Below are 26,821 nucleotides of genomic sequence, written 5' to 3' on the forward strand. Positions count from 1 at the left end.
AATACGTTTATGTAGCTCTCCAGTTACTGCCTATTAGTGTTGCCAAAATTAGTCTAGGTAGGGCTCCTCTGCAACGAATATTCTCTATCAAAACAAAAATTGCAAAGTATCACAAGCACCTAAGGACTGGGACCTTTAAATACACTGAAACAACGTGATCTATGCAGATCTCATTTGCCCTTAAGTTTTAGGAGATTTGCATAAAATCAGGAGCACCTGTCTAAGGAATATATTATTTCACTTTGTTCCTCGTCATCTCCTTCTCAAATACACTAATATACACTCTCTGATGCATTGCAGGATGTTAAGCAGCAATGCTGGTCTCTACCCAATAGATAACAGTATCACCCCAAGTTGAGACAATCAAAAATAGATGGAGACATTGCCAAATGTCCCTTGAGGGGCAAAGTTACCTCTCAGCCAGAGGTACCTCTACCTATGGTGGGTGGGGGGTGGTAAAACACTGCTGGGTGGATGATAAAACCTCTCTTTATTCTTCCCAATCAGCACAGGACAGTTGTTGATGTTTCATAAGCAGACTAGATGGAGTTAGTTTTCTCTTCCTCTCTTTGTCACTGGGAGATGGTTCTAACAAGCAATGAAATATCCTCAAGCTCTGGAAACAAAAGGCAGAGGAGCCAAAAAACCAAGAGAGATGGACGAAAACTCAAGCTACATAATCATCCCCGAGATTTTCAAGGCTCTACTGTTCCAATTTCCTGCTTCAGAAAACTGCAAATTTGTCAAAGGGCCATAGAATCTTTTCTTTGTTTACATTTTTCTCCCTTTCCAAAAAGGATCATCTACTCCCTCAAAACAACATAAATATGGGCAGCAGATCATAAAAAGTAACTGAGCAAACTTTCTTCATAGCCTACAATTTCAATTGTCTTCTAAAGTTATTTTAGGGGGGAAGAGGGACAGTGGGGTGGATAGAGGGTCTGTATGGGAATCTAGTCACAAGGCTGTGTTAATCAGAGGAGCTAGACTATCCCTAAGCCTGTAGAAGTCTGTGAAAGTTCCTGTTTAAAGCACCCAGCAAAGAAAAAGTAGATAAACAGATATATTGGGAACTTATGTTCTCAAACTAAACCAGGTTAAACTTTTAAAGGAGTTAGGGTTACTGATTCTAACTTTATGAAATGTCATAATTTAAGGGCTACCCAACCAACTTCGCTGAGGGAGGGAGGTAATAAAGCTCTCCCGAGAGCTGTGGAATATATAACCACAAACCTTTGTTGTGAAGCTAAAAAGGATTGTTTGTATTAAACAGCTAAACACTGGCTGAATTAACTTGTTTTAAAACTGTCTTTTAAAGTAGGCTCCATGGCCTGCTCACTAGACATAGTTGGCCAGATTGTTGGCTTACCCCACCACCTACTTTACTCATTGAATAGCTCCAATTGGGCCTATAATAAGTATGTGAATGATAGTTTCCAGAAATGGCCTTCTATCCTCATATAGAAACATTTCAGTTGTATGCCAACAATATCATAAATTATCCAGGTTCACAAAATGAACCTAGCTAGGCTCCTGTTAAAAGCAGTGGACCTTGACAATTTAGCAGAGGGCCTGATTCTGAGTTAAATTTAACTTTTCTTCTGATGAGGTTAAACTCCTTTGAAATCATTTGGACACATAAATTTGGGTATGGTGACTTCAGAGTTGGTGGAATAATTATTCATAAAATTACTATAATCCAGTCTGTGAAGTTGCAGTCTTTCATTAAGATGCTGTGGACACAACTGCAGGGTATCCTATATAATACAGTTGTATTCATTTAACTGTTTGACAATAAGCTGTAATAGAATTCTAAAAATAAGAGAACTGTAAAGCAAAACTAAACAAAGACTCCAATATTAAGACACTTGGCTAAAGGGGTGGAATTTTCTCAAATCCCTAAAGACAGGCCGAGTGGAGCTTCATCTAGAGACACGAGTATAGGACTAGCATTTTTAGAATCCCAGCCATGTTTTGGGAAATAGTTGCTAAATTGTAACAGCATGCCTCCTGCAGATACTATATTTGGTCTTTAGATCCCACAAATGGCAGGATGACCATGTGTTTTTAAGTAAGTCTTTAGCTGACCAACACTTTTTTTTTTTCTTAAAAGACTCATCTGTTTTGTTTTTTCTTTTTCAAAAGACCCATCTGATTTAATTCAATTTTTGGCTTTGACAAGCAACAAAGATTGGGCAGCTTCCAGTCTCTCCCTCCGTGAGCCCTTCTGCTCATAGGAGCCTTCCGTTCTGGGGTAAAGGGCGTGGTGTGGCAAACCTGCAGATAAACTGCTGAACTTCTTCATTGCTATTTTCGTGGTAAATATTAAGATCTCTCAGCTCACTGATTTCAGAAATCTGCACTATTTTTGGATCTTTTGGTCACTGGGAAGAGAAGAGAGACTCCAGGAGGCACATTAAAATCAGTCACTTTTTAGAATCTGGGAAGGCCCAGAAATCCTGTGATACCAACTCCAGATCACACAAGTCCAGCTGCAGAGCCAGATGCAAACCATCACGCTCCAAAGATCAAAGATCCGATAGGGCACGTTTCATTATACCCACCAGTCTCTTTTCTCCCTTTTGCTTTAGGTATTCAAGGTAGATGGTTGATACTAAAAATGATTGTTGGGACACTTGGGTGGCTCAGCCGCTGAGCATTGCTTTCAGCTCAGGTGGTGATCCCAGGGTCATTGGATCGAGTCCCCCATCAGGCTCACTGCAGAGAGCCTGCTTCTCCCTCTATTTCTCTGCTTCTCTGTGTCTCTCATCAATGAATAAATAACATCTTTAAAAAAATTTTAAAAATAAAAGTGATTGTCAGTGTTTTAGGGTCTGACTCACACCCTCATAAAGAGGACACTGTTCTATATATTTATCCCATCAGTCACTCATTATCACTGAAGGGAAATAAGGTGTGAATGCCTTCCTGCTTTTTATATACTCTCGTCAGCAGGCAGGCAGGCTGAACAAAAAAATGCTGGTTGATCTCTGGCCCCTTCCCTCAGGAAGGACCCTTGGTTGAACCCTTCCCTAACCCACGCAATTTAAGGTAATGGCCAATTTAATGGACATCACACTATGGAGCTATTGTTGTAGCTTACTTGGATGGAGATGTAAAAATGCCAGTTCTACCAGAAGACGCACAGAGTGCAGTCAAGAAACAGCAAACAAGGAAGAATCTAGGTCTTTATCCTGACCTTCAACCCTGCTCTGGAACTTCTCCTGGGGTCAGGAGAGGACAGCTGGTACCGTAATACCCAAGCAGTAATATTGACTTTGCTCTACTCATGTCTGAGATAGGGAGACAGTTTTTTGGCCTGATTTTCACTGATTCCCAAGGCAAAGTGTAGATCCATGACTGGATGAAGGGCTGTGGTTTAAAGCTTGCATAACACTAAGCCCTTTGTAGCCTGCCCCAACCTATGTGACCAACTCCTACTGATGGAGAATTGGGCAGTTTCTAATTTCTTAGTATTATACATACTGCTGTGAGGAATATTGGTATCTAAATCTTTGTGCATAACCGTGATTCATTCCTTAGGGTAAATTCCAAGAAGTAGAAATGTTGCATCAAAAGGTATTCATGTGGGGCACCTGGGTGGCGTGGTCGGTTAAGTGTCTCTTGATTTCAGCTCAAGTCATGATCTCAGGGTTGTACTAGGCATGGAGTCTGCTTAAGATTCTCTCTCTTCTCCTTTCTATCCCTCTCCTACCATCCCCCTTCCCTTTCTAAAAACAAAAACAAAACTGTATTCATGTTTGGGGGCTTTCTTTTTGAGACATGTAATTTAATTGTCATCTAGAAATATTATTATCAATGTATCTTCATACAAAAGTTTATGAAAATCCTTATTCCCTTGCATACTTACCTTTCTGGGGTAATGTGTTTTATTTATATATTATATATATTTTAAGTATTCATAGATATGACTCATATATGCATATATACATATATTTTTGGTCCAAACTGATTTATTTTTTATTTTAATTTTTAAAAGATTTTATTTATTTATTTATTTATTTATTTATTTATTTATTTATTTATTTATTTGAAAAAGAGAGAACACAAGCAGGGGGACTGGCAGAGAAAGAGGGAGAAGCAGGGAGCCAGACATGGGGCTACAACCCAGGAACCTGGGATCATGACCTGAGCCAAAGGCGGATGCTTAACTGATTGAGTCATCCAGTGACCCCAAAAGATTTACTTTTTAATTGACAAGCTGAACAATACAAACAGTATACAGTATGGATATAACTATTATTAGGAACAGCATACTCCAGAGTATTATAGTTTTAAAATATTTAAATCTATTTGATAGACAAATGTGCTATTTTATAATTCTTAAAATTTCTCAGAGTACAAATGAAGTTGGATAGATTTGTGCATTTATTTTCCAGTAGTATTTTTCTTTTTCTTTTTTCTTTTTTTAAGATTTTATTTTTAAGTAATCTCTACACCCAATACAGGGCTCAAATTCACAACCCTGAGATCAAGAGTTGTATGTTCCACCAACTGAGCCAGCCAGATGCTCCCCATAGTATTTCTTTTTTTCTGATTTGCCTGTACATATCCATTGCCCACTTCCTTATTACCTTCTGCTTATTGATTTATTAGGACAAATACATATATCAAATATCCTAAGAGTTTGCCATATATGTTGCAAACTTTTTTTCCTGGCCTGACATTTGCCTTTCACAGACATTCATTAGGCCATCCTTATCTGAGGAATGAAACTAAGAGAGAATTAAATATCTTGGTTTAAAGACTAAGATGAAAAGGGTGGGCCACAATCGTGTGTGTCCTTGAGTATTCATGGGTACACATGTAACCTGACGTTAGACAGAAAATCAGAGTCACCGCTCAATAGCAGTGCGGCAGGGGATGCCATGGGGAAGTAGCTTGGGGACTATCTGGAGTGACTTCTCCTAGAGGTGGGTACTGAAAAGATAGAGCAGAAAATTGCCAGAGAAAGTCACACAAGAGAGGGAGAAAAAGCTGGAGGTATCTTTTCTATGCAAAAGAAAAGATGGTGTTTTTCTCTGGGTAAAAGTTTTATTAACATATGAATTGTCAATTTCCAAGCAAGTGAATGGAGCTCACAGCTCCGGAAGCCAGCAAATACTTTACCTGATTTAAGAGCTCAGAAAACCAGAGGATCCCTAGAGAATCTCAATGTGAACATCAAAAAATAATGTTGCCTCATAAGAACTTGGGAAAAGTCTCCCTAAAAATGTAGCCTTTTCAAGATTTGGAAATATTCACAGGATTAGGAATTTGAAAGTATAGAGGAGGTAGTGCTTTCAGGTTCATAAGCAATCCTTGGAATAAATGATTGCTTCATTAAGTTTGTTAATAAAACCATGGGGAAAGAATGCCTGTGATGCCTTTTCAGATTTCTCCACTGTGCTGGGAAGACAAATGTGGTAATCTAGCAATACCCCAGGAGATTAATTCCTTGGGAAAGTTCTAGAAGAATGCACTGACACAAATGCTACACTCATGCAAGCTGTGTTGGCAACCAGCAGTTGTGCAAACCAGTCTTCCCAGTAATTCCCCCATAAGTTGACATGAGATACAGAAGCCTTCAACTAATACCTAAAAGGAGAGAAAAGGAAAGCTTGAGTATCTCGACCCTGTGTTGCTCATATTTAAAGTAATTGAGAATTCCTGGATTGACAACTGACACCAAGTCTAGCTTGAAAAACTCAAGAGGAGTCTCCTTTTCCATATTTCGTCTATTTATTTATTCAGTTCCACATTAAAACTTATTCCACTTGAGAGTATAATTTTCCTTGCTATGTATATGGAACTACTCTAATCTGTTCTATAATGTGTTGATTATCTTGTCAGTAGTTAATGATCTTGCTACTTCTACTTTGCACTCAGTGGCCCTACTTTAATTATACCAGGACATTAATATCCTAGGGCAGCCATTTCTCCATGTACCCAGACATCAAGAAATGTGATAGGAAATCTATCTCCTTTCATATATCTTGTCTACACATTGGTTTTCTGGTTCCTTAATCCCTTTAGAGCAGGATGTCTTGTTATCCAATGGCCACCTATTTATAAGTCTCTTCAGAAACTTACTAGACTTGCTCTTCTATTTGAATGAACTTCTAAGTATTGCCTTTAAGACTTTCAGAAGCCAACATATTTTACATCTAGTTGCATTTTCATCATTAAAGGGCAAAGTTAAAAGGAAGATTTTAAAAGCACAAATCCAAACCACAGACTTAAATTTCATTGAGTTTTTTGCTAAAAGGAGAAGATTATCCCAAGAGGAAATAAGGAGCTATAGAGAGCTCTCCACAAGGGCTGCACTACACAGTATGAAAAGACAGTTGCTGACATTAAGATGCCTAAAAATGTAATATGTGGTAGAAGAGATGTGGTGGGTCACCCAAAAACATGTCCTTATTACCCAGAGAGGTGATATGACATTCTGAATTACATCGTTAATGCCTGAGTCAAGACTCGAAGCCAAGTCTTCCTATTCTACAAATCTCATGCTAATAAGTAAGACATGAGTTATGATTTATTAAATACTCAAAGAGGAAGAGGCACTTGAGATGGGACTTTGAGAGAAAGGTAGGGTAGGATCTTCTCAGGCATGATGATTCCTGTAGCACCATCAGTGGGAAATAGTTGTTGTTGATAAATACTTTGTAGGAGGAAGGCACCGGTCAGAAGGTGAGGATTTCAGAAATAAGAACCTGCACAGGAGTATAGACACTAATTGAAGATGTGTTTTCCAAGAAGTTTGAAGACAAAACATGGGATTGTGTGCTAATTTAAATGGGTAAAAAAGTAAAAGGAAGGTTGGTTGTTTGTTCATGTGGCCAACATAGTTTGGCAGTGTATAAAGGACTGTGGATACTGAAGGTTTATGAGAAAGAAATAATTTAGGAAATAAGGTCCCACAGGTGACAGGATGGTGAAATCACACATATGGATAGACTGGTTGGTTTTGACTAAGAACAAGGGTAATACTTCCTGTCACATGTGCCAGGCGACCCATAGAGGCAAAGGAGGATTTGGGGAGAAATAGAATCAAAGGAGTTTGTGTTGAAAGCCTTCAACCTTTTGGGACATGCATCTGTGAGGTCACATCCTGAGACTGAGGCAGGGAGAATCAAGTTGGAAAGTTGCAAGTGAAGATGAATCTGAATGTCTGAGGGCAGAGGGTGAGGAAGGAAGTCACTGAGAGGAGAGAGGAATAAAAGGAAGGCTCTCCTATAAGCATGGAGGGGACATTGGAGATCCAGTGGTATTTTCTCTAGCTGTGCTGAGAACCCCAGAGAGGGAAAGGAGAGGAAAGTAACTGCTGAGCACTCCCAGAAACTGAGGGGACCAAGGTGGGAGAAGCCTGAAGCACTGGAGCAAAAGTGAGAGCATCATTGACCAAACACCTGCAGAATGGAGGCTAGAGAAGCTGTGTTGGGGCCCATGGAAGGCATCCAGAAAATCAAGAAGCCCTGTAAAACCTCCCATCAGTCATTGGGAATAGCAAAATGATTCCAGGTTAAGGACGGGAAGTTGGTGCGAAGAGAAGAGTCACAGCTTTTGGTTTTAATAAATATCATCATAAAAAGCCCCAAATCAGACTCCATATCTACATGTCTTTGTGTGTCCTTACATCCACTCAAGCAAGCAACTCCTGCCTGTAAGTGGTCACTCCTATTCCTTGCAGGACAGATGGCTCAGGTGCTGGGCTAGAAGTGATCATGGTTTGTATGATCCAAAGGCAGAAACATCTTGCTTCTTCCTTGGACCTCTGTGCTCTTCCTTGCCATCAACCCTATTCATTGACAGTTCAGTTCCACTTTCCAACTATTTGTTGAGTACCCACCCTGTTACAGAATTATGTTCACATTAGAAATTTAGAAACAAATGAGACAAGGCTCTCTGTTCTCTAGAAACTTACGGTCTGATTAATGTAGACAGGCAGGTAAGTAGATAATTTCAATGTAACACAGTAAATGCTATGATAGTAGTAGTATAATGATGCTAAGAGGGGCAACAGAAGACAAGAATTCTACGTTAAACACCCTAAAGGAATGTTATATGAAGTTCCTTATATGAAGTTCAGCAGGGTTCTTTAGCGTAGGATTTACCAGAGTTTCTAATACGTTACTGCTCATTGTGAATCTTCACATGTGTACAAGGAAGAGAGCTAGTGTGCAAAATTTCCACCCAGCTCATTTGACCACAGAACATTTTTTCAATGAACTACTCAAATGATTTGTACTCTAGGGGTATCCTGAGAAGTGCTGACATAAGTTTCTTGTGGAGTAAAAAATTAAATGTATTTATATTTTCTCAGACTGGCCAGATAGGGGTTCTCTCCAAATCCTTAAGTGACTTTTAAAGTTTATTTGTTTTTTAATTTTATAGCAGAGTAGACTCAGAAGGTTTGACCATTAACCCAAAGATCATTAAGCTGAACTCAGATGAAACAGAATGGCTGGTCATTCTCTCATTAATGGACCAGTTAACAATTTTTTTTTTTCCAAAAGAAATATTTAACCAACACAATCTTGAGTTGCTCCCAGTGCTTCTAATTAACAGACCATTTGAAGATCTTTGTTAAAGAGAAAACTAGCTTCAGGCCAGGAGATATTGCAGGACCTAATATATATGCTACAATGACCAAGAATAATTTTAAACTAAGGATTTGAACACACAAAGGCTAATGTCTGTGCTCTCTCTTTGTGGAATTTCTGACAATGACTCCAGTTTATCCTGACATTTGGTTTTTAGTGAAAGCATTTTGGAGTGAATTGTTCTCTCTCCTTACTAATGTCCCTAGTGTATAAAAGTCTCAAGGGGACTTTTGATAACCTGCCCTCCATTTAGTAATGTGCTGGGGAAAAACAGATCAAGAAAACCATTTCATGACTCACGCCTTTCAAAATGTTTCAAAGACATTAAAAAATTTATTGTAAGCTGTTCATGACTGTAAACACAGCCGTGTCATTAAGAAAGCTTAGTACTATTAAAATAAAGACTTAATCCTGACTTTATTTTTAGCTTAAAGAATACTGAACAGCAAAAATCAAGAATTAGGCAGAATTGTCCACATACTGTAGAGATGCTGCCTATGAAATCTGATGAGGATCAGGACATAGAAAAAATATTCTTTAGTCTCAGGCATTCTCGCTCTCTCCTTCTGTCTCTGTTCAGTTAATTTAATACATGCTGTGCTAAGGGCTTTACTTGACACATTTCATTTGTTCTCCACCATAATCCTTTGAGGTAAGTACTACTCGTATACCCATTTTACATATGAAGAAAAGTGAGGCTCAGCAAATCACATGACTAGCCCAAATTATGAAGGTGTAAGTGGCAGAGAACCCACTCACGAGAACTCTTAAGCATTACTCTGTATTTCCCTCTACCCCACAGCCCTCCTTTGTCTGTGGTGGCCCACCATAGATTCCGATCCCTTGTAGAAGCTAAAGCTATTTCTAAAATAGAACTACTGTGCATTAATGATAAAGCTCTCAAAATTTTTTTTAAAGATTTTATTTATTCATGAGCTAGAGAGAAAGAGAGAGAGAGAGAGAGAGAGAGAGGCAGAGACACAGGCAGAGGGAGAAGCAGGCTCCATGCAGGGAGCCCGACATGGGACTCAATTCTGGGTCTCCAGGATCATGCTCTGGGCTGAAGGTGGCGCTAAATCGCTGAGCCATCCAGGCTGCCCAAAGCTCTCAAAATTTTTACAAATCTTGAGTTAGGTAGGGCTGGGCTCTCTTTCTTGCCGATCCTATGCCTTCAACCAGGAGAGGGCTGAGGGGCATAAAGTCCTGGTATAAAACAACATGGATTCTGAATTCAAAAGACCTGGATTTACTTCTCATCTCAGCCAGCTCTGTGTGCTACTGAACAATGTCCTTAATACTCTGCCTCAGCTTTCCTCATCTGTTAAGTGGAGCTATACTGCTTCCTTCCTCAGGTGTCACAGCATCAAATGAAGCAACATACATCAAGTGCTCAGTATGGTCCCCGGCACCCAGGGAGCATTTTATGAAGGTTCCCATTGTTGTGGGCAGCTGTGCCAACAGTACACAGAATCTGTCCATATGGCTACTTTGCTAGAATGGCCTCAGGGAAATTGTTGCCATTGCTACCATTTCTTTAAAGAGCTATATATTAGAGTTTCCATCAAACATTAGACCGTCCATGGAAATAGCAGGTAGTTATTAATTGAACCAGCCCATTGTCTTTAAAACAGGCTGGATAAGTACTACTAGGGGAAAGAAAGGAATGGAAGCATCCAGAATAGAAGGCATCTGGGAAAGCACAGATGAGGCAGTGTGTATATATTAGGAGTGATGGAAGAGAAGCATGTAGGGGAAAGGCCAATGGTTTTGTCTTCTTTGAGGCCTGTGCTGCCTCTCACTCAGCTTAGCTCTGGGCTCACATGACTCATTCAAGAAAGCAGGTTATACTAACTAGCAAAGCAAATATAAGGGCTCATTGTCATTATTTTGAATATGCAGCATAGATACTCAAAAATATCTACTCAATGTTTTCTTTTTTTATGATTTTATTTATTTATTCAGGAGAGACCCAGACAGAGAGAGAGAGAGGCAGACATAGGCAGAGGGAGAAGCAGGCTCCCTGCAGGGAGCCCTATGTGGGACTCAATCCCAGGACCCCGGGATCATGACCTGAGTGAAAGGCAGACGCTGAACCACTGAGCCACCCAGGCGTCCCTCTACCCAACATTTTCACCAGTGAGAATTAGGACCAGGATTAAGCCAGGTGTAGTCAAAATTTTAAAAAGGCTTTTAAGCCAGGACACAGGTATGAAAACATAGCTGTTCACTCTGTGAGTTAGGCCCTGACTACTCACACTTGACCAGCTTTAGAGTGGCGAGGGCATGAAGCAGAGGCTCCTTCCTACAACAGTGCAGTAAGCTCTGAGCTTAGGCATTCACTTCTGCAGAACAGGACGTTGGATCCATTTGGTTCTGCATCTAGGGTGGCCAGGACACTAAAAGGAAATGTCTCACTTCCCTTGCAGGAATGTGGTAAGAATTAAATAAAATAGCAGGAGGTGCCTATGCCCCAAGACACACTAGGGAGTCTCACTTTCTGCAGCTGCTCAAGAATAAGCCTTCTCTGAGACTGGGTAGAAACCTTGAGCATCTAAAGACACCTGTGCCAGGGGTGCTTGGGTGGCCCAGTTGGTTAAGCATCTGACTCCTGGTTTCAGTTCAGTCCCCTGATCCTGGAGTCATGGGATTGAGCCCTGCTTTGGGTTCTGCACTTGGTGCAGAGTCTGCTTGGTATTCTCTCTCTCCCTATCCCCCCAAGCTCCCCTCAAATAAATAAATCTAAAAATAATCTTAAAAACTAATAAAAACCCATGCCAAAGGGCATCCTTCAGAGCTGGATAAACATGGGTAAAATCCTGCTCTGCCACTTACCAGCCTTAGAAAGTCCATTTGTTCCTTTTCTTAAGTCATTTTTCACTGTTCATTATTCATCTACTTATTCATTGTCCACATAGATATCAAACTAAATTTATTGAACAAAATGTTTCTGATGATCTACTTTGTACCTGGCACAGTGTTAGATGCTGTAGATACAGAAATGGACAAGACTGACAAGGCCCTTGTCCTCATGAAGATTATATTTTTATAAGAAGAGAGATGGACAATGAACATTTAAAGTTTCCCAGGTGATTGTGCCAAGGGTCAACAAACACTGCTCAAAAGTCAGGATCTGAGAGTCATCCCACAATTAGTGAACAGTTGTGATCTAAGTAGCTGTTAGGTTTGGGGTTCCAGATGAGAAAAGTAAGGAAGAAACAGGTTTATAAGAATATGAGAATATCATTCAGCCATGAAAAAGAACAAACTCTTGCCATTTATAACGACACAGACCTTGAGAGCACTAATGCTAAGAGAAATAAGAGAAAGGCAAATGTCATGTGATCTCACTTATATGTGGAATCTAAAAAAAGAAAAGAAAAGAGACCCAAGAGCATAGACACAGAGAACAAATCAGTGTTTGCCAGAGGTGAGGGGTAGAGAGTAGGTGAAATGAATGGAAGGAGATCAAAAAGTACAAATTTCCAGTTATAAAATTAATAAGTCCTGGGAATGTAACATACAGCATGGTGACTGTAATTAACAATACTGTATTGCATATTTATTCATTTATTTTTTTAAAAGATTTTATTTATTTATTCATGAGAGACACAGACAGAGAGAGGGAGGGAGAGGCAGAGACACAGGCAGAAGGAGAAGCAGGCTCCATGCAGGGAGCCTGACATGGGACTCAATCCCGAGTCTCCAGGATCAGGCCCTGGGCTGAAGGTGGCGCTAAACCTCTGAGCCACCGGGCTGCCCTGCATATTTAAAAGTTGCTAAGAGAAGAGACCTTAAAAGTTTTCATCACAAGGAAAAAATCTGTAACTGTGTGGTGACACATGTTATGTGTACTGTGGTGATCATTTCACAATATAAACAAATATTGACTCATTGTTATATGCCTGAAACTAATATGATGCTATATATCAACTGCACCTCAATTTTAAAAAGTCCTAAGATTGCAAAACCCATAAAGGGTGGAATTAGGATTTGAAACCAGAGAGACTCCAGTGTCTTTGCTCCTAATCAGTGTGTTATACTGTCTCCAAGATGATGAACAAGAGGCTTAGGATGCCCAGGGAGCCCTAACTATTCTGGGGAGCAGGGCCAGAAAAGCACTCTCTGTGGAAGTGGGGTTTAAGCCATGATTGATTTAAGAAGAGCCTAGGCAGAGGACACAGGGTGTACAACTATCCAAGGTAGGAGAGAGGCGTGAGTTCCAGGAACTGAAATGGCAGTGTGGTTAGAATAGAGAGAGCAGGAGGTGAAGCTGGGGATGGGGTTGGTGTCAGAGCACACAGAGTCTCTTCCCTCAAAGCAACAGGAAGCCAAAAGGTTACTCTGGGGTAGGGAGGTTTGGAGGGCGTTTTGCTCATAAAAACTCTACTGCCAGGCAGAGCACAGATGGGAGCAGGACAAGAGTGGCCTGCAGGTAAGGTGAGAATATAATTTCAATTTTCAGCATCAACTTATAGACCAATGGTTCTCATGCAAGGATGGTTTGGCACTTCTGGGGCCATTTGGAAATGTGTGGAAATAATCTGGGGTTGCATTAATTGCAGATGTGAATATTGTGAGGGACACCCCTACCCAAAGGCAGAACTGTCGTCTTCCAAATGCCAAGGCAGCCCACACTGGATATCCAGCCATTGGCAACACCAGAAGGCTTCACTGTAGGAACATAAATATTCTAAGCCATGACAATGTAAAAGCTATTGTATGGCTGAGAGACGGTGACAAGAGAAGGGACAAGACAGGTAAAGGGTGATGTAGATGTGAAGATTCATTCATCTTACACAGGAGGATGTTAAGAGACACTATCTAGAGTTTACAGGTCCAAATATAGATGGTTACATGTATTAAAGTTGTCAAGAGCACCAAAAGTGAAAAATACAATATAACCAAAAATTGCGAAGAGAGAAAAAAGGAGAAGGAATAGTATAAGTAAGCTAAAGTCCTTATCTTTCCTCGCAGGGAACACTATTCAAGTTAATGAATCAAGAAATGGAGGTGGAAATACAATATTTAAAATTAAAGAAGAAAATATTCCCAAATCAGGAAGAAAACCACCAGAAAAAGAGGTGCAATTGGAGTTTGAATTCAGGAGGACGGAGTAGTAAGGGCAACACTGACTTTTCATTTTATCCCTTCCCTGAAACATCATTTGCATCTTACTTCCACCTGTATATGTAACATAAGTAAGGGCCCCCATGGTGGCTGTCAGATGGCTCTCTCCCTCTCTGAAGAGCTGGTTCTGTTCAGCAGGGACCTGCCAAGAACTACAGGCCACCTTCAGACGTATGTCGAGTTTTCTGGTGGTGAACTGTAGTTTCTCCTCTTGGGTGTTGGGGCCAGATGTATGACTAGTTCCTTCCAAGGCTGAAAGAACTTCCCTGCCCCCACTGGGTCCAGATCCCTTTTTCCTCATGTGGTCGAAAGGGAACAAAGCAGCTGCTGGGAGGGTCTGGAAGGCAGCCCAAGAGACAAACAGCAAGTTGTGCAGGGAGTCCTCACTGGCTGAGGGGGTTGCTCCCATTCCATGGCATCAGGTAAGAGCAGGGACACACTCTAAAGGAGCGGGCAGGTTTCTAGAGGTTATGGGGGGACAGGATGAAGTAGTGTGGGTGGGGGCATGAGCAAGAATTAGAATCTAGACAGCCTGAACCTAACCATCCACTCATCAGGCTGGGTCTCTACTTGTTATTATTTTTTAAATGTCCAATTAGTTGAATTGAACTATTCTATTTTTCTCAATGAGACCCTTCCATGAGACAGTGAGATTGGACTGTTGTTAGTTGCTTACATATCTGTATTTTAGTCTTCTGTTGTCTGTGATCTCCTCCTCAAGGGCATGGTCTGAGCCTCACTCATCTTTATAACTCCTGCCCTGAGCATGTATCTAATAAATTCTGGTTGAATAAAGGGATAAATGAATGGATGAATGAATAAACAAATGAAAGTCAAATGAATGAGTAAAATCCTTATTATATCACCAAACTTTAAAAAAAAAAAAAAACATTAGGGGATCCCTGGGTGGCTCAGTGGTTCAGCGCCTGCCTTTGGCCCAGGGCGTCATCTGGGAGCCCTGGGATCGAGTTCCGTGTCAGGCTCCCGGTGTGGAGCCTGCTTCTCCCTCTGCCTGTGTCTCTGTCTGTCTCTCTCTCTCTCTCTTTCTCTCTCTCTCTATGTCTATCATGAATAAATAAATAAAATCTTTTTTAAAAAAATTAAAAAATTAAAAAAACATTAGCATAACAGGGTATGGAGTATAATGAACATTTCCTTAGTTCCTGGTGTGTCCCTGATTATGTGAATCTGGTGCATGTCTGTTCCTGTGTGTGTGTGTCTGTGTGTGTGTGTGTGTGTGTGTGTGTATTACCATACTACTTGCTAGAGAAAATAACTGGTAATGGGAAACAATTTAAGCCTTTGGGATCCCTAAGAGGTGCAGAGAGGCTTGGATACCTCCAGGACTAACATATCAAAGAGGAAATTCAATAACATTGCAAAGGTCAGATGACATTTATGGAAAGATAGACTCACCCAGGAAATGTTTGGAATTGGCTAGGCAATAAGATTAAAGAGCATGAGTCTAGACTAAGAAGAAATGGGAACCTCACACCAGAAACATCACCTAGCTTCCCCTATCATCCAGGGGGCAAACCAAATATCTCCCTCTAGCCACATGATCAATATACAACAGAGTTAAGAAGGGGAGGCCTGAAATAACATTACCTGTTTAATTAGCATAAAAATAAGACAAGTTGTGCCTGTGAGACTGTGATAAAACTTGTGTGCTTATGTTCTGCTAGAGGTATGGTAAATTAGCTCAACCCTTTTTAGAAGTCAATAAGTCACAGGGCACCTGGGTGGCTCAGTCGATTGAGCATCTGACTCTTGATTTCAGCTCAGGTCATGATCTCAGCATCGTGGGATCAAGCCCTGCGTTGGGCTCCATGCTCAGCAGCCCAGCAGGGAATCTACTGGAGAGTCTCTCCATCTCCTTCTCCCCCACTCATGTACTCTTTCTTAAATAAATAAATAAATATTAAAAAAAAAAAAGAAGCCAATTACTGAGACTGCCATGTCATGATAATCACAATTTCTTCTTGCCTAGCCATGGAAAAGAACTTCGTAAAGATTTTCAAAGATCTTTGATTAATCACTGTGAGAATTTAATCATGCCCTTGTGGGTACTCCAATGCACTAAAAATAAGCAAGCATCAGTATGATAGGAATGGTGTCCCAAATTTCATTAGCAGATGGATGAAGTTATGTTCTGTCTGGATGGTTATAACCAGCAAGCAAGTCTAAGCCATTAAAGTTTGTGAAGAAGGTTCTACTAATCTTCTAGGTTTGTATCTTTCCCTAGGGAGCCTGGGTAATTCCTGGTTAATAAACGTGATCAATTGATTGGATTCATTCATTTAACAATATATTTTGAGTTCCCATTGTGGGGATTTGATGAAGGAGATCTCTCATATCTTTTTTTGAGTGCATTCTTGCTCAGAGCAAGTACTTGAAAGACATTTTCTGGTTGAATGATGGGCTGAGACAAAATGAATTTTCCCATACTGGTTTCATATCTGGGTTGTAGTCGACAGAATTTATTACTTCTGTAAAACTTTCTTAAGTTTAGGAGTTGTTAAACTTGGGAGATTATAGTTTTCTTTTATATCCCCCTTGCAGTAAATACTTCTTTGTATTCTCATTGCTATCAGAATCAGCGGCTGATGGTACCCTTACATAAATTCTCTCCATCTGGGCTCGCTCTCATTTTCTACTGAGCTTCTCTACCTTGTATTAAGGTAGGGCTCTAAGCTTTTGAGCTTAAAGCCTCAATAAAATCAGGCTCACTGATTTCACCCTTTAAAGTAATTTAGTATTATAAATTAGAATACAGTGATTAGTATTCCTATGTGTGTCATACATGTGTGCATGTGTGTGTGATATTGGGGCTTCAAATTAAAGTTTAGCTGTTGAACTTGGACTATCCATGCATTCACCATCTTTGGTCTATTCTCAGGGAATCTGAGAAATAAACAAGCAAACACTCTCGGTGGCCATGATTCTGAGACAGAAAACTGAAAAGAATTTATAGGTAATATAACTTGTGCATGGCTCAGATAGAGTGTAGCGGTGGGGCTGTCAGAAGAAAAATAAAACATCACCATTTGAAAATAATTAAACAGAAATTCACTAACCCAGCCCAGAAACCAAAGATGAACAAAGGGGCAAAGCATTGCACTGGCTCTACTATACCTTGGTAGGCATGGGCTTCTTGAAGGTGATTTCAGCTTGCATCCAAACACCCCTTGGAGACTCCAGCACAGACCAAATTTTCTCTTGAACTACGTGGTTCTCTTCAAAGATATAAACTGCCAGGGTGTCACTCATTTTTAAAAACCCATAGATGGCATAATAAAAACGTAGACAATACTGCAAGTTTCCTGGCAGGGAGGGACCGTAGAGCCTTCCAATGTAGCCAGGCTGAGATGTAAACTTTGTGTTGGCCAGCAAGTAGTACCCTGCAAACAGGACAAAACATTTAGGCTATCAGTGATGAAAAATTTAAATAATCTAGGCCAAAGTGTCAAGTGGCAAAATTTGGTTAAAAGCAGTAGAATTTGCCAACAGAGACTATTTCCATGGGTCTTAAATGATAGGATGCATTTTGTAATATCTGTGGCTTAAGTGACAGGATATATCCTGTGACTCTATTATCAAAAAAACTTCAATTTCAGTAAACTTCATAAACTAGTATAGATTTCCATCTGCAATATGCTCAGATGCTAGTCATCAGTTAGGATTTGTGCTTCTCATGAAACAAAAGGGATGAAATCATCTTGGAGCTCCAGCAGTCTGGGTCAATCAAGTGACACAGACTGAGTACCTAATACTGGGTCCTAGTGACTGTAAGGTCCAGAGTAGATTTTTCCTTCTTATTCCTGCAGTGATTAGTGGAAACAGATCACAGACTGGTCTGATAATCCTTTGAATTTTGATTATTTTACATGAGTATTCTTACGGACTGATCTGTGTCATCCCCAAAATCGATTTTGTTTCAGCCTGCCATTCAACCAGAAAAGATCTTCAAGTACCTTCTCTGTGCAAGAAAAGGGTCCAAGGAAGAACAATTATTTCCTTTAAATAATAAAAAAAAGAAACATAAGGTCAAGAACCTCCCCTCCCACCTGCTCCATCACCCCTACAGTAAACTTAAAACAGATCCACGTATTCTAGAAAGCCTGGGTAGAAAAGAAAAAAATAATATCTATTTTTCATTCTTTCCTTTTTCTGCTCCTCCCCTCATCAATTTTCCTTCTATTCCCTTAGTCTTTGTATTTAGTTTGGTTTTATCCGGTGATTTAATTCATCTGACAAAAGGTTCTTGGGTTATCTTACATAAGTAGTGATATGGACTGAGTGATGTCCCCCCTACAAATCCATTAGTTGAGATCCTAATTCCCAATGCAACTTTATTTGGAAATTGGGCCTTTAAGGAGATAATTAAATGGGGTTATAAGGGTGAGGCCTTAATCCTACAGAACTGATGTCTTCACAAGAAGAGGAAGAGACACCAGAGACTTCTCTCTGTCTTTACTGGTATACATAGAGTGAAGGCCATGTGAGGTCACAATGAGAAGGTGCCATTTATCTATAAGGCAGAAAGGGAGATCTTATTAGAGACTAACCCTGATGGCATCTCAGTCTTGTGCCTCTAGCCTCCAGAACCGTGAAAAAATACGCTTCTGCTGTTCAGGTCACCCAGGCTGTGGTACTTTGTTATGGCTGCCTGAGTGGACTAATACAGATGGCCATGCACAGCCAGAACAATGTTTTTGAAACCCGAATTGAATTCTACTCTTCTTTTACTTAAAACCTTTAAATGGTTTCTCATTTCCTTTATAAAAAAATCCCAAATGCTCCCTCTGGCCTGCCACACCCATGGTGTATGTCCTAACATCATGTTCCTCCACTCTCCTGCCCACTGCAGCCGCTGTAACCCTCTCACTGCTGGGGCTGTCCAGGTCTTTCCATATTCAAGGACTTCACAGATGCTGTTCCCTCTGCCTGGATTCCTCCCACTCTCCCAGCTAATACTCTCTCCTCTCAGGATCTCTCTCCTATTCTCTCTCAGAGCCCACTCTTCATTTCTTCCATAGCCCATACCGCAATGTGTAAATTATAAGTTTATTTGTGTATATAATTGTCTAACACTTCTCTTGCTCATTGAGATGATTGCTAGCCAGTGAGAACAGGACCTGATCTGTTCACTAGTGTATCCTCCAGGAGTGAGTCTGGCCAAGGTGACAATAGGTCTTTGTAGTGCCTGTATTTCTATAAGTTAAGCAACCTGTAAGAAAAGAAGTCATGATTACAAGTATAAAATTGTGAGGGCCCCTTTTAAGGCCCTTCCTAGGGCCTGTGTGAGTACACTACTCTGAAATTGAAGTGTCATCAGAGTGTGGTGAGCACACCCAGTGCCCAGTGTATAAATAGCCATTGAATAAATGAACTAGACACTAACCCTTGAAACAAGCTCTTTGCACCAGTCTCTACAGAAGTGGGCTTCACAGGGGATGCTGTCAAAGTAATTAGGTAGCTAATCCTTACACAGGGGAGCTCAAACTGGTTTTCTTACAGTTCTTTGTAGACATAACCATCAAGTGCCCCTACCCCCAGCCTTTTCCAATAGTTTTTATAGCCTTTAGTGCCGTACAAAATTATTTTTCATTGAGTAAAATACACATAACATACAATTTACCATTGTAACCATTTTAAAGTCTACAATTCAGTGGCATTTAGTACATTCACAATGTTGGGCAACGAGTGCCACTCTCCAGCTCCAAAATATTTTCATCACCCCCAAAGGAAGCTCTTTACCCATTAAACAGTAACTCCCCAGCCCCTTGGCCACCAAGAATTGGCTTTCTGTTTCTAACGATTTGCATTTTCTGGATGTTTTATGTAATTGGAATCTAATAGCTTTTTAAAGGTACTTATCTATCTAAAGGGAAGAGCAAGATAATTTCTAAAGGTTTGGCTGTTTAAAGAACTGGCAGACTGTTGTGCTAGCATAGCAACCTAAATGCCAATTTAAAAAAAAATGGCCAAACATACGATTACCAATCATTTTTGCTTCTTTATAGCTGCCTTTTCTTGCTTGCTTGCTTTTTTTTTTTTTTTGTAAGTCACTGTCTTGATTGGTGTGCAGTAAGAATGGCAGATGGAGCATGAACACCATCCCAACCCCCAGCATCCCCACAAGCACAGACTCCTGATTTACCGATGCCTGATGTGTGGTCTCCAGCCCGATACATGTTTGGTTTTACTTTCACCCGAGTCCAGCCTGGACCTTCTTTATCTTGATAAAAGTTGCAGAGATCTTCCTCAAAATTGCAGCTGGCTTCCATGGCACTGAAAGGAAGCTCTGGACAAAGGAGAACCAAAGTGAAAATGCCAGACCCAACGATCTCAAAGGACTACATCAACTGGTTGACAAATATGTACACATTTGAGCCAGGGAGACCAAATAAAGAAAACACAACAAAATATTTTCACCCTAATGGCATGCTGACAGGTTAGCATCAAACTAACATCTCAGCATGACAGGAAAATTGTTCTTTTCCTCCTTAAGGGGAGAGAGGGAAGGAACTCTGTTCATACTCTCTATAAAAAATAAAAAAGTATATCAGACCTCAAAAGAAATTTCCTTTCATAATGTAAAGACTGGGAGCAATTATTCACATATTTCTTCACGATTCAAATTCATTCACAGAAAATTAAAGAGAAAGAAAAAGGTAAAGATTTTAAGGAATTCTTAATTTTTCTCTTAAGACAGGTATTTTAGAAATAATATTTTCCAGAAATAATTCTCATTTGTTGATCAATCGCGGTGTCACCAGCTCAGCCGCTATTTATAATTGACATTAGTAGTAGGAGCTGATCTGCTTGAAGAAAATCATTGCTTAGTATAAACCTCGCTGTTCCAAAAAGTCACACCAATTTCATCACCCATACTGCTATTATTTTGGCTTTTGCTGAGTTCTGGTATCATTTACCCTGGTCTATAAATACCACCTCATTCCAGATTGCCTGGAGTGAATGGAACATAAAAGATTTCTGCTGTTTTGAGAATAACTTGGTACTGCAACAAGTGATTGTAAATCTCACTGTTCAGATTGTCTGAGTCCAGAGGGGATGTGACTGCTACAGTTTGGGACACATTTAATGTAGCCAACTGTGATCCGTTCTGCATGCTGACATACGCTGGCCTAAGTTTTTAGGGCCAGAGAAAGAGAAATGTTCTAGAGAAACATTTGAGTTATGGGAGCAGTGACATGATGAAACAGGAAGCCGTTTATGGACAGAACCTCACTATACTCTCAATGCTTCAATTTCCAAAGCAAGAAAACCATCAAGTGGGCTGAGGAGCTGGCCCAGATTAAAGGGGATGGAAGAGGCATGACAACCAAATGCTATAAGGAACCCAACATTCAATCTTGGTCCCAGAAAGCAAAGAGTTATAAAAGACAGGATTGAGGGGATCCCTGGGTGGCTCAGTGGTTTAGCGTCTGCCTTCGGCCCATGGCATGATCCTGGAGTCCTGGGATCAAGTCCCGCATTGGGCTCCCAGCATGGAGCCTGTTTCTCCCTCTGCCTGTGACTCTGCCTCTCTCTCTCTCTCTCTCTTTCTGTCTCTCATGAATAAAAAAATAAAATCTTAAAAAAAAAAAGACAGGATTGGGACAAATTAGCATGTGGACCATGAGTTAGTTGATAATACTGTATCAGTAGCTAAATTTCCTGAACTTTATAGTTATCTGATGGCAGTTAACTGTGGAAAATGCACTGGGTTTTAGAAAATACACACTGAAGTATTTAGGGGCAAAGGGGCATAATGTCTGCAACTTACTCTTAAATGGTCAATAAGGTAAATCTGGTAAAATGGTAACAACTTAGACCTGGGTAAAGCTTATGAGAGTTCTTTATAGTATTCTTGCAAATTTTGGCTGAGTTTAAAATGACATACAAATAAAGTTTTAAGAGCACGAAAAAAGTGATCACCACCACATTAGAAAAAAAGAATAGGAACAAAATGTTCCTACATAATTGGATTCCGATTGTATGTTTGGTGACATGCCCTAGCAAGTGTGCAAAGTGAGCACCCTGAGGAACCAGAGAGGAGAAAAGGAAACGTAGAGCATTCTCAATGCTTTAAGACTGGTGGGTTGGCCCACGCATTGCTGGGCCTGGCTCTGTGAGCATCAGGGAGTATCTTTAAGCCACGAAGATAAAGTCTTTGAAAAATGAGGATGATGTCATTCACATGAGTCTCCTTTGACACAAGCCTCCCTATGCAGATCTACAACCAAGGAAAACCCTATATTGGTCTCCAGTCTTAGTCACCCCTCTGCTACCTGGTAATGAAAAAGTAGTTGAAAATGCACCATCGATAGCCGTCTGGCCCAGAAAATGGTATGGCACTCCCGAAAGCCAGGCACACAGAGAGCGGCAGGTCAGTATAATCACTCATTGGGAATACATCCCCAGAAATATTCCCCCGGGCAGCCACAAGAGAACCATAACTCATTTACTATGTGTGCAGGAGAGGTGAGAGGTGGTATTAAAACTTGAAAGTAAGCACAGATCAGTTCTCTCCATGGTGACAAACTGAGCCACTCAGGAAAGATGTTTCTGAGAACATGATTTTATTCCTTTGCTAAATACCTAGCCCTAGAAATGGATTTGTCTGGGGTCCTGAGGAGGCCTGATAAAAAGAAAATCTCCAAAGCATAACTGAAAGCCTAAATCTCTTCCACCCTGAACGCCGCTTCTGCTATGAGACCGCATCTAATTCCTGAAGAGGGGGCCAGAGGGCCTATTTGTGACCTAAAATGAGCACGCCAGAGATCTGGGGTGGGTGGAAAGCTTTTGCTTAAGGCTGGTTTCAGAGCATATGGGCCAAGTGGCCATGACAGTTGAGCGATAATGACCCCTTTGAAGCATACGGAGGAACCAGAGGCAGTTGGCAGCCCTTGAACATCAGTCGATCAGAAAAGGAAAAAAAAAAAAAAGGAAGAAGGCCCTTTGAGCAAGGTACCAAAAAGCATCACAATGTAAGATGTAGTTAATTACTTGCTCTCTGACACTTGAGCTTTTTGGAAATGAGAGGTTCTGAAGATCCTCTAATCAGGTGAAGGGTGCTGCTGTTGGAGAAGAATCTTTGGCAGCATTTCCCACCCTGAGGTTCATGGAGATGGACTCCGTACCAGCCTGAGAACTGTAAACGCTCATCAGCAGGCTTTGGGATCCTCAGCCCCTGCAGCGCTCTGGAGATCTGGGTACAGCATGCTCTGTAGGCTGCTAACCTGCCACAGGAGTTTTATTTTAGCCCAAGCCAGCCCGAAAGCAGGCTGAGACAGCTTGAAGTTGGCTGGGAGACAGTGTGAGTAGGACCTGGCACCAGACTGAGGAATCTTGATGGAGCAGGGGCTGGGGCTGGGCCACTGACCAGGCTGTGGAGATGCTTGAGGTCTGAGCTAAGGTCGCTACGGCTGTAACCAAGGCAACGACCAGAGCCAGGTTTCTAATCAGATATCAAAAGGGCAGTGTGTTGTTGGCAAATGGACATAAATGGCATTTAGGCCCAGGAAGACATCTTTGAGGGTTATATCCACGAGTGTCAAGACCCTTCCAGTCCCTGGCCTGGGGCTAGGGTGGACCCAAGCCCCGAGAGGAGATTGGGCCTATATATGGCAGAGCAGTGGGAGTTCTCAGTTTGGGGCTGAGCATTAAGACAGGATCCCTATAAGTGGAATCACCTGTCAGCCATTCAAGGCTTTACAGTTTAAAATGAGAGCTTATTCCCATGGTCCAGGCGCTAAGCCAAATGTGGTGGAGGACAGGGAGGTTGTGGGTGGGAGAGGCTTGGAAAGGGAACTGCCCTAACTCAAGGAGGGGGCATGGGGAGGTCTCACTGTTCTCTGGCAGCATCTTGGGGGAATACTTGGGGAGCGACATGACACTGGTGTTTAACACCTGTGACTCTGTGATGGGTCCCAGGTCTGGGAGATTGGATTAACACTAAGCCCAACCAGATGGTGGGAACGAGACGCTTCATATGTTGAAATAATTCCTGTCTCGGCCTACTAAAGGGGATGAGGGAAGAAAATGCTAGATCCAGCTGGGAAAAGCAGAGACAACAAGTCTGGAGCTAACCAAGATAAGGAAAAAAATGTTGGCACCTGTTATGAAACAGAAGGGCATAAACTATTTGTGAAATGTAAGATGAAGTATGAAAAACGGAGGGCTCAGCTTCTCAGACTCAGAATCTGGCCCACAGCTGCTGAAGGAACGGCACAAAGGAGGCTCCAGCTCGCCATTCACCAAAGCGATGCCCTTTGCTGGTTCTCCTCAGTTTCAATCTGACTCCCTGGTCCCCAGGGAAAGGATGGGCATATTTTGAAAGTTAAGTAAATCACACGAAGCCTCATGGCCAAGCATTTTCTGTGTGCCATATTCTGCTAAGGCCTTCACAGAAATTAACTCATCATCTTCCCAACTGTGCAGGACAGATCCTTCTAACCTTGTCCCACAAATGTGGAAACAGAAGCTCAGAGAGGTTAATTAACATACCCAAGGTCACACAGTTTGCAAGTGGCAGAGCAGTGATGTGAATCCAAAGTCCCGACTTTGGAGCAGAACACCTTGATCATGCAATTAAACCAGTTTAAAGCAAAGTTGCCAGGTTGGGAAGTTCTGAAGACCAGTATGGAACCTTGGCTAACCTAATTACATGAAATTGTGAATCGCTGGTGGTCCCCGCAGAGGAAGGACCTGTATGCGGGCTGAATTTTACAGACTGAGGGGCTATTGGACCTTTTAACAAATAGTCCTTATTTTGCTGGAATCTTTCTTTTCTTTTCACCAGTCGGTGGGAAAGCCCTCACATAGATTCTGTATCTTTTTAAAAGGGAGAGTGTTTTCAAACATTACTTGTAAGGTGGTTCAGTAGATACTGTTAACCTCTCACCTGCATCTTCACCCCACCATCAATCCTGTGCAGATACTGAATAAACACCCCTTTTCCCATATGAATAACTTGGAAATAGAAAAGTTCAATGTAAATAAAATAAAATAAAATAAAAATAAAAATAAAGAAAAGTTCAATGTAAATGTCTGGTGACAAACAGGAGAAACTTTCCAAAAATAATGATAAAGGGGTTATGCAACTACGATACCACCACTGAAATACTAGCTCATGAGATTAGGGAACTGTCCAACTTCGAGACCCCTTTAATCTTGGGGTTATAGTTTGGATTAAATCATTTTAATGAAAATATGTAAATATGCATATCTAGTCTGGTTCCATTTCGCTAGATCATTTTTAAAATTAGAATTAGTAAAAAAATATTTGGTTTTAACACATTAGAGTGTTTCTCTCTAATTTGGAGGTAACACTTTAGCTCAAGTAGAAAACATTATCTTTCTCAGTCCCCTTGCTTGTGAAATGTGAGCCTTATGAAATTAGACACCAGCTCTATCTTAAGTGAAAGTCATACTACAAAGGCCAGGTTCAAAACTTTACTTCATGCTCTAAAACTCAGAATGAGGGCTCATTAATAAGATGGGACAATCACTGCCTCCCTGGGGCCTCTCAAAAAAAAAAAAAAAAACACTAACAGCTAAGGTCAGTTGCATTAATCTGGGTTATCATGAATATAGTGTCATCCTTCACATTCTGGAACATTTCTTTTCTTTATTTTTAAGATTTTATCTCTTTATTTGAGAGAGAGAGGATAATTAGAGAGAGAATAAGTGGGGGGTGGGGAGAGGGAGAAGTAGGCTCTCTGCTGACAGGGAGCCTGACACAGGGCTCGGACCCAGGACCCCAGGATCGTGACCTGAGCTGAAGGCAGATGCTTAACTGACTGAGCCACTCAGGCACCCCTAGAACATTTGTTTCCTAATTTATTTTGAATCAATTTGCTTCCCTTTTTTCCAGAAAGTAAAAATTTCCTCTCTTTTCCAAACACTAAGTTTATGGAAATTACAAAATTGGCCGCGATAAAAGAATTTGAGGATTTACTTAGAAAGAGAAATTAAATTAAGTACATACTATAAATATCACAAACTGTCATAGAGATAATGTACACCAAATATTAACATCTTTAAACATGGAGACATTTATAGGTCTTGAGTACATAAAATTAGAGTTTTTATAATCCGACTTGAGAGTTTGAGAATTTTTTCCCACCCACTCAGCCACCTGTACATGATCTAAGATATCCTTTAAAGAGAAAGACGAGGGACACCTGGGTGGCTCAGTTGAGTGCCTTCGGCTCAGGGCGTGATCCCAGGATCTGGGATCCAGTCCCACATCGGGCTCCCTGCATGGAGCCTGTTTCTTCCTCTGCCTAGGTCTCTGCCTCTCTCTCAATCTGTGTCTCTCATGAATAAATAAATCTTCTTTTTTTTAAAAAGAGAAAGATGAGGAGGGAATGTGTTTGTATTTAATTTTCATTACCTAGTAGATAGGGACGGTGAAAGCTCCTTAACACATGACAACTGGCCTGTGGTGTCAAAAAAATTAAATTCACTCTGTCAGGGGAAAAAAAAAGAGTAATGTAGCAGAAAAATGACTATTTGATTAAATAATTTTTTAAAGGAGGAGATAACAGGAGAGGCAAGAAAATTAGAAAGAATTAAATCAAGCCCAACCACAGGCATCTACCAAGAAAACTCCCTGTGTGAGCCAGAAGAAAAAGAGAATGCTTACCTGTCTGATTCTGGCAGTGAACGGGAGAGAAAGAAATGTCATCGAGAGCCACATATCCTCCTTTAGGACCATTGAAAGCAACTTCAAAAATAACCTGCAGAGGAAGATGATGTATTGCTACAGGTTTACAGATTTTGTTAGGCTTCAGAGCTCTCAACCATGATTTACAGATTTTTTAAAAGATTTATTTATTTATTCGAAAGAGAGAGAGAGGCAGAGGGAGAGTGCAAACCCTAAGCAGATTCCATGGAGCCCAACATGGGGCTTGATCTCATGACCCTGAAACCATGACCTGAGCCGAAATCAAGAGCCAGACCCTCAATGGATGGAGTCATTCAGGGGCCCCTCTTAACTATGATTTAAAATAATGTGGCAGGGACACCCGGGTGGCTCAGTGGTTGAGTGTCTGCCTTTGGCTCAGGGCATG

General features: G+C 40.9%; 1 protein-coding gene across 2 annotated transcripts in view; it reads right to left on the reverse strand.

Moving 5' to 3' along the window:
• Positions 1-26,821, reverse strand: part of MAMDC2 (MAM domain containing 2) — a 149,584-nt gene that overhangs the window by 35,570 nt on the left and 87,193 nt on the right. For both annotated transcript variants that reach the window (XM_055309421.1, XM_055309422.1), the window contains exons 7-9: positions 26,395-26,488; positions 19,900-20,043; positions 16,872-17,137 (exon numbers count right to left, since the gene is read on the reverse strand). In XM_055309421.1, the coding sequence (XP_055165396.1) occupies positions 16,872-17,137; positions 19,900-20,043; positions 26,395-26,488 (504 nt within the window). The remainder of the gene's footprint in view (positions 1-16,871; positions 17,138-19,899; positions 20,044-26,394; positions 26,489-26,821) is intronic.

Source organism: Nyctereutes procyonoides, unplaced genomic scaffold (assembly GCF_905146905.1).
Source record: "Nyctereutes procyonoides isolate TBG_1078 unplaced genomic scaffold, NYPRO_anot_genome, whole genome shotgun sequence".
Lineage (NCBI taxonomy): Eukaryota > Metazoa > Chordata > Mammalia > Carnivora > Canidae > Nyctereutes > Nyctereutes procyonoides.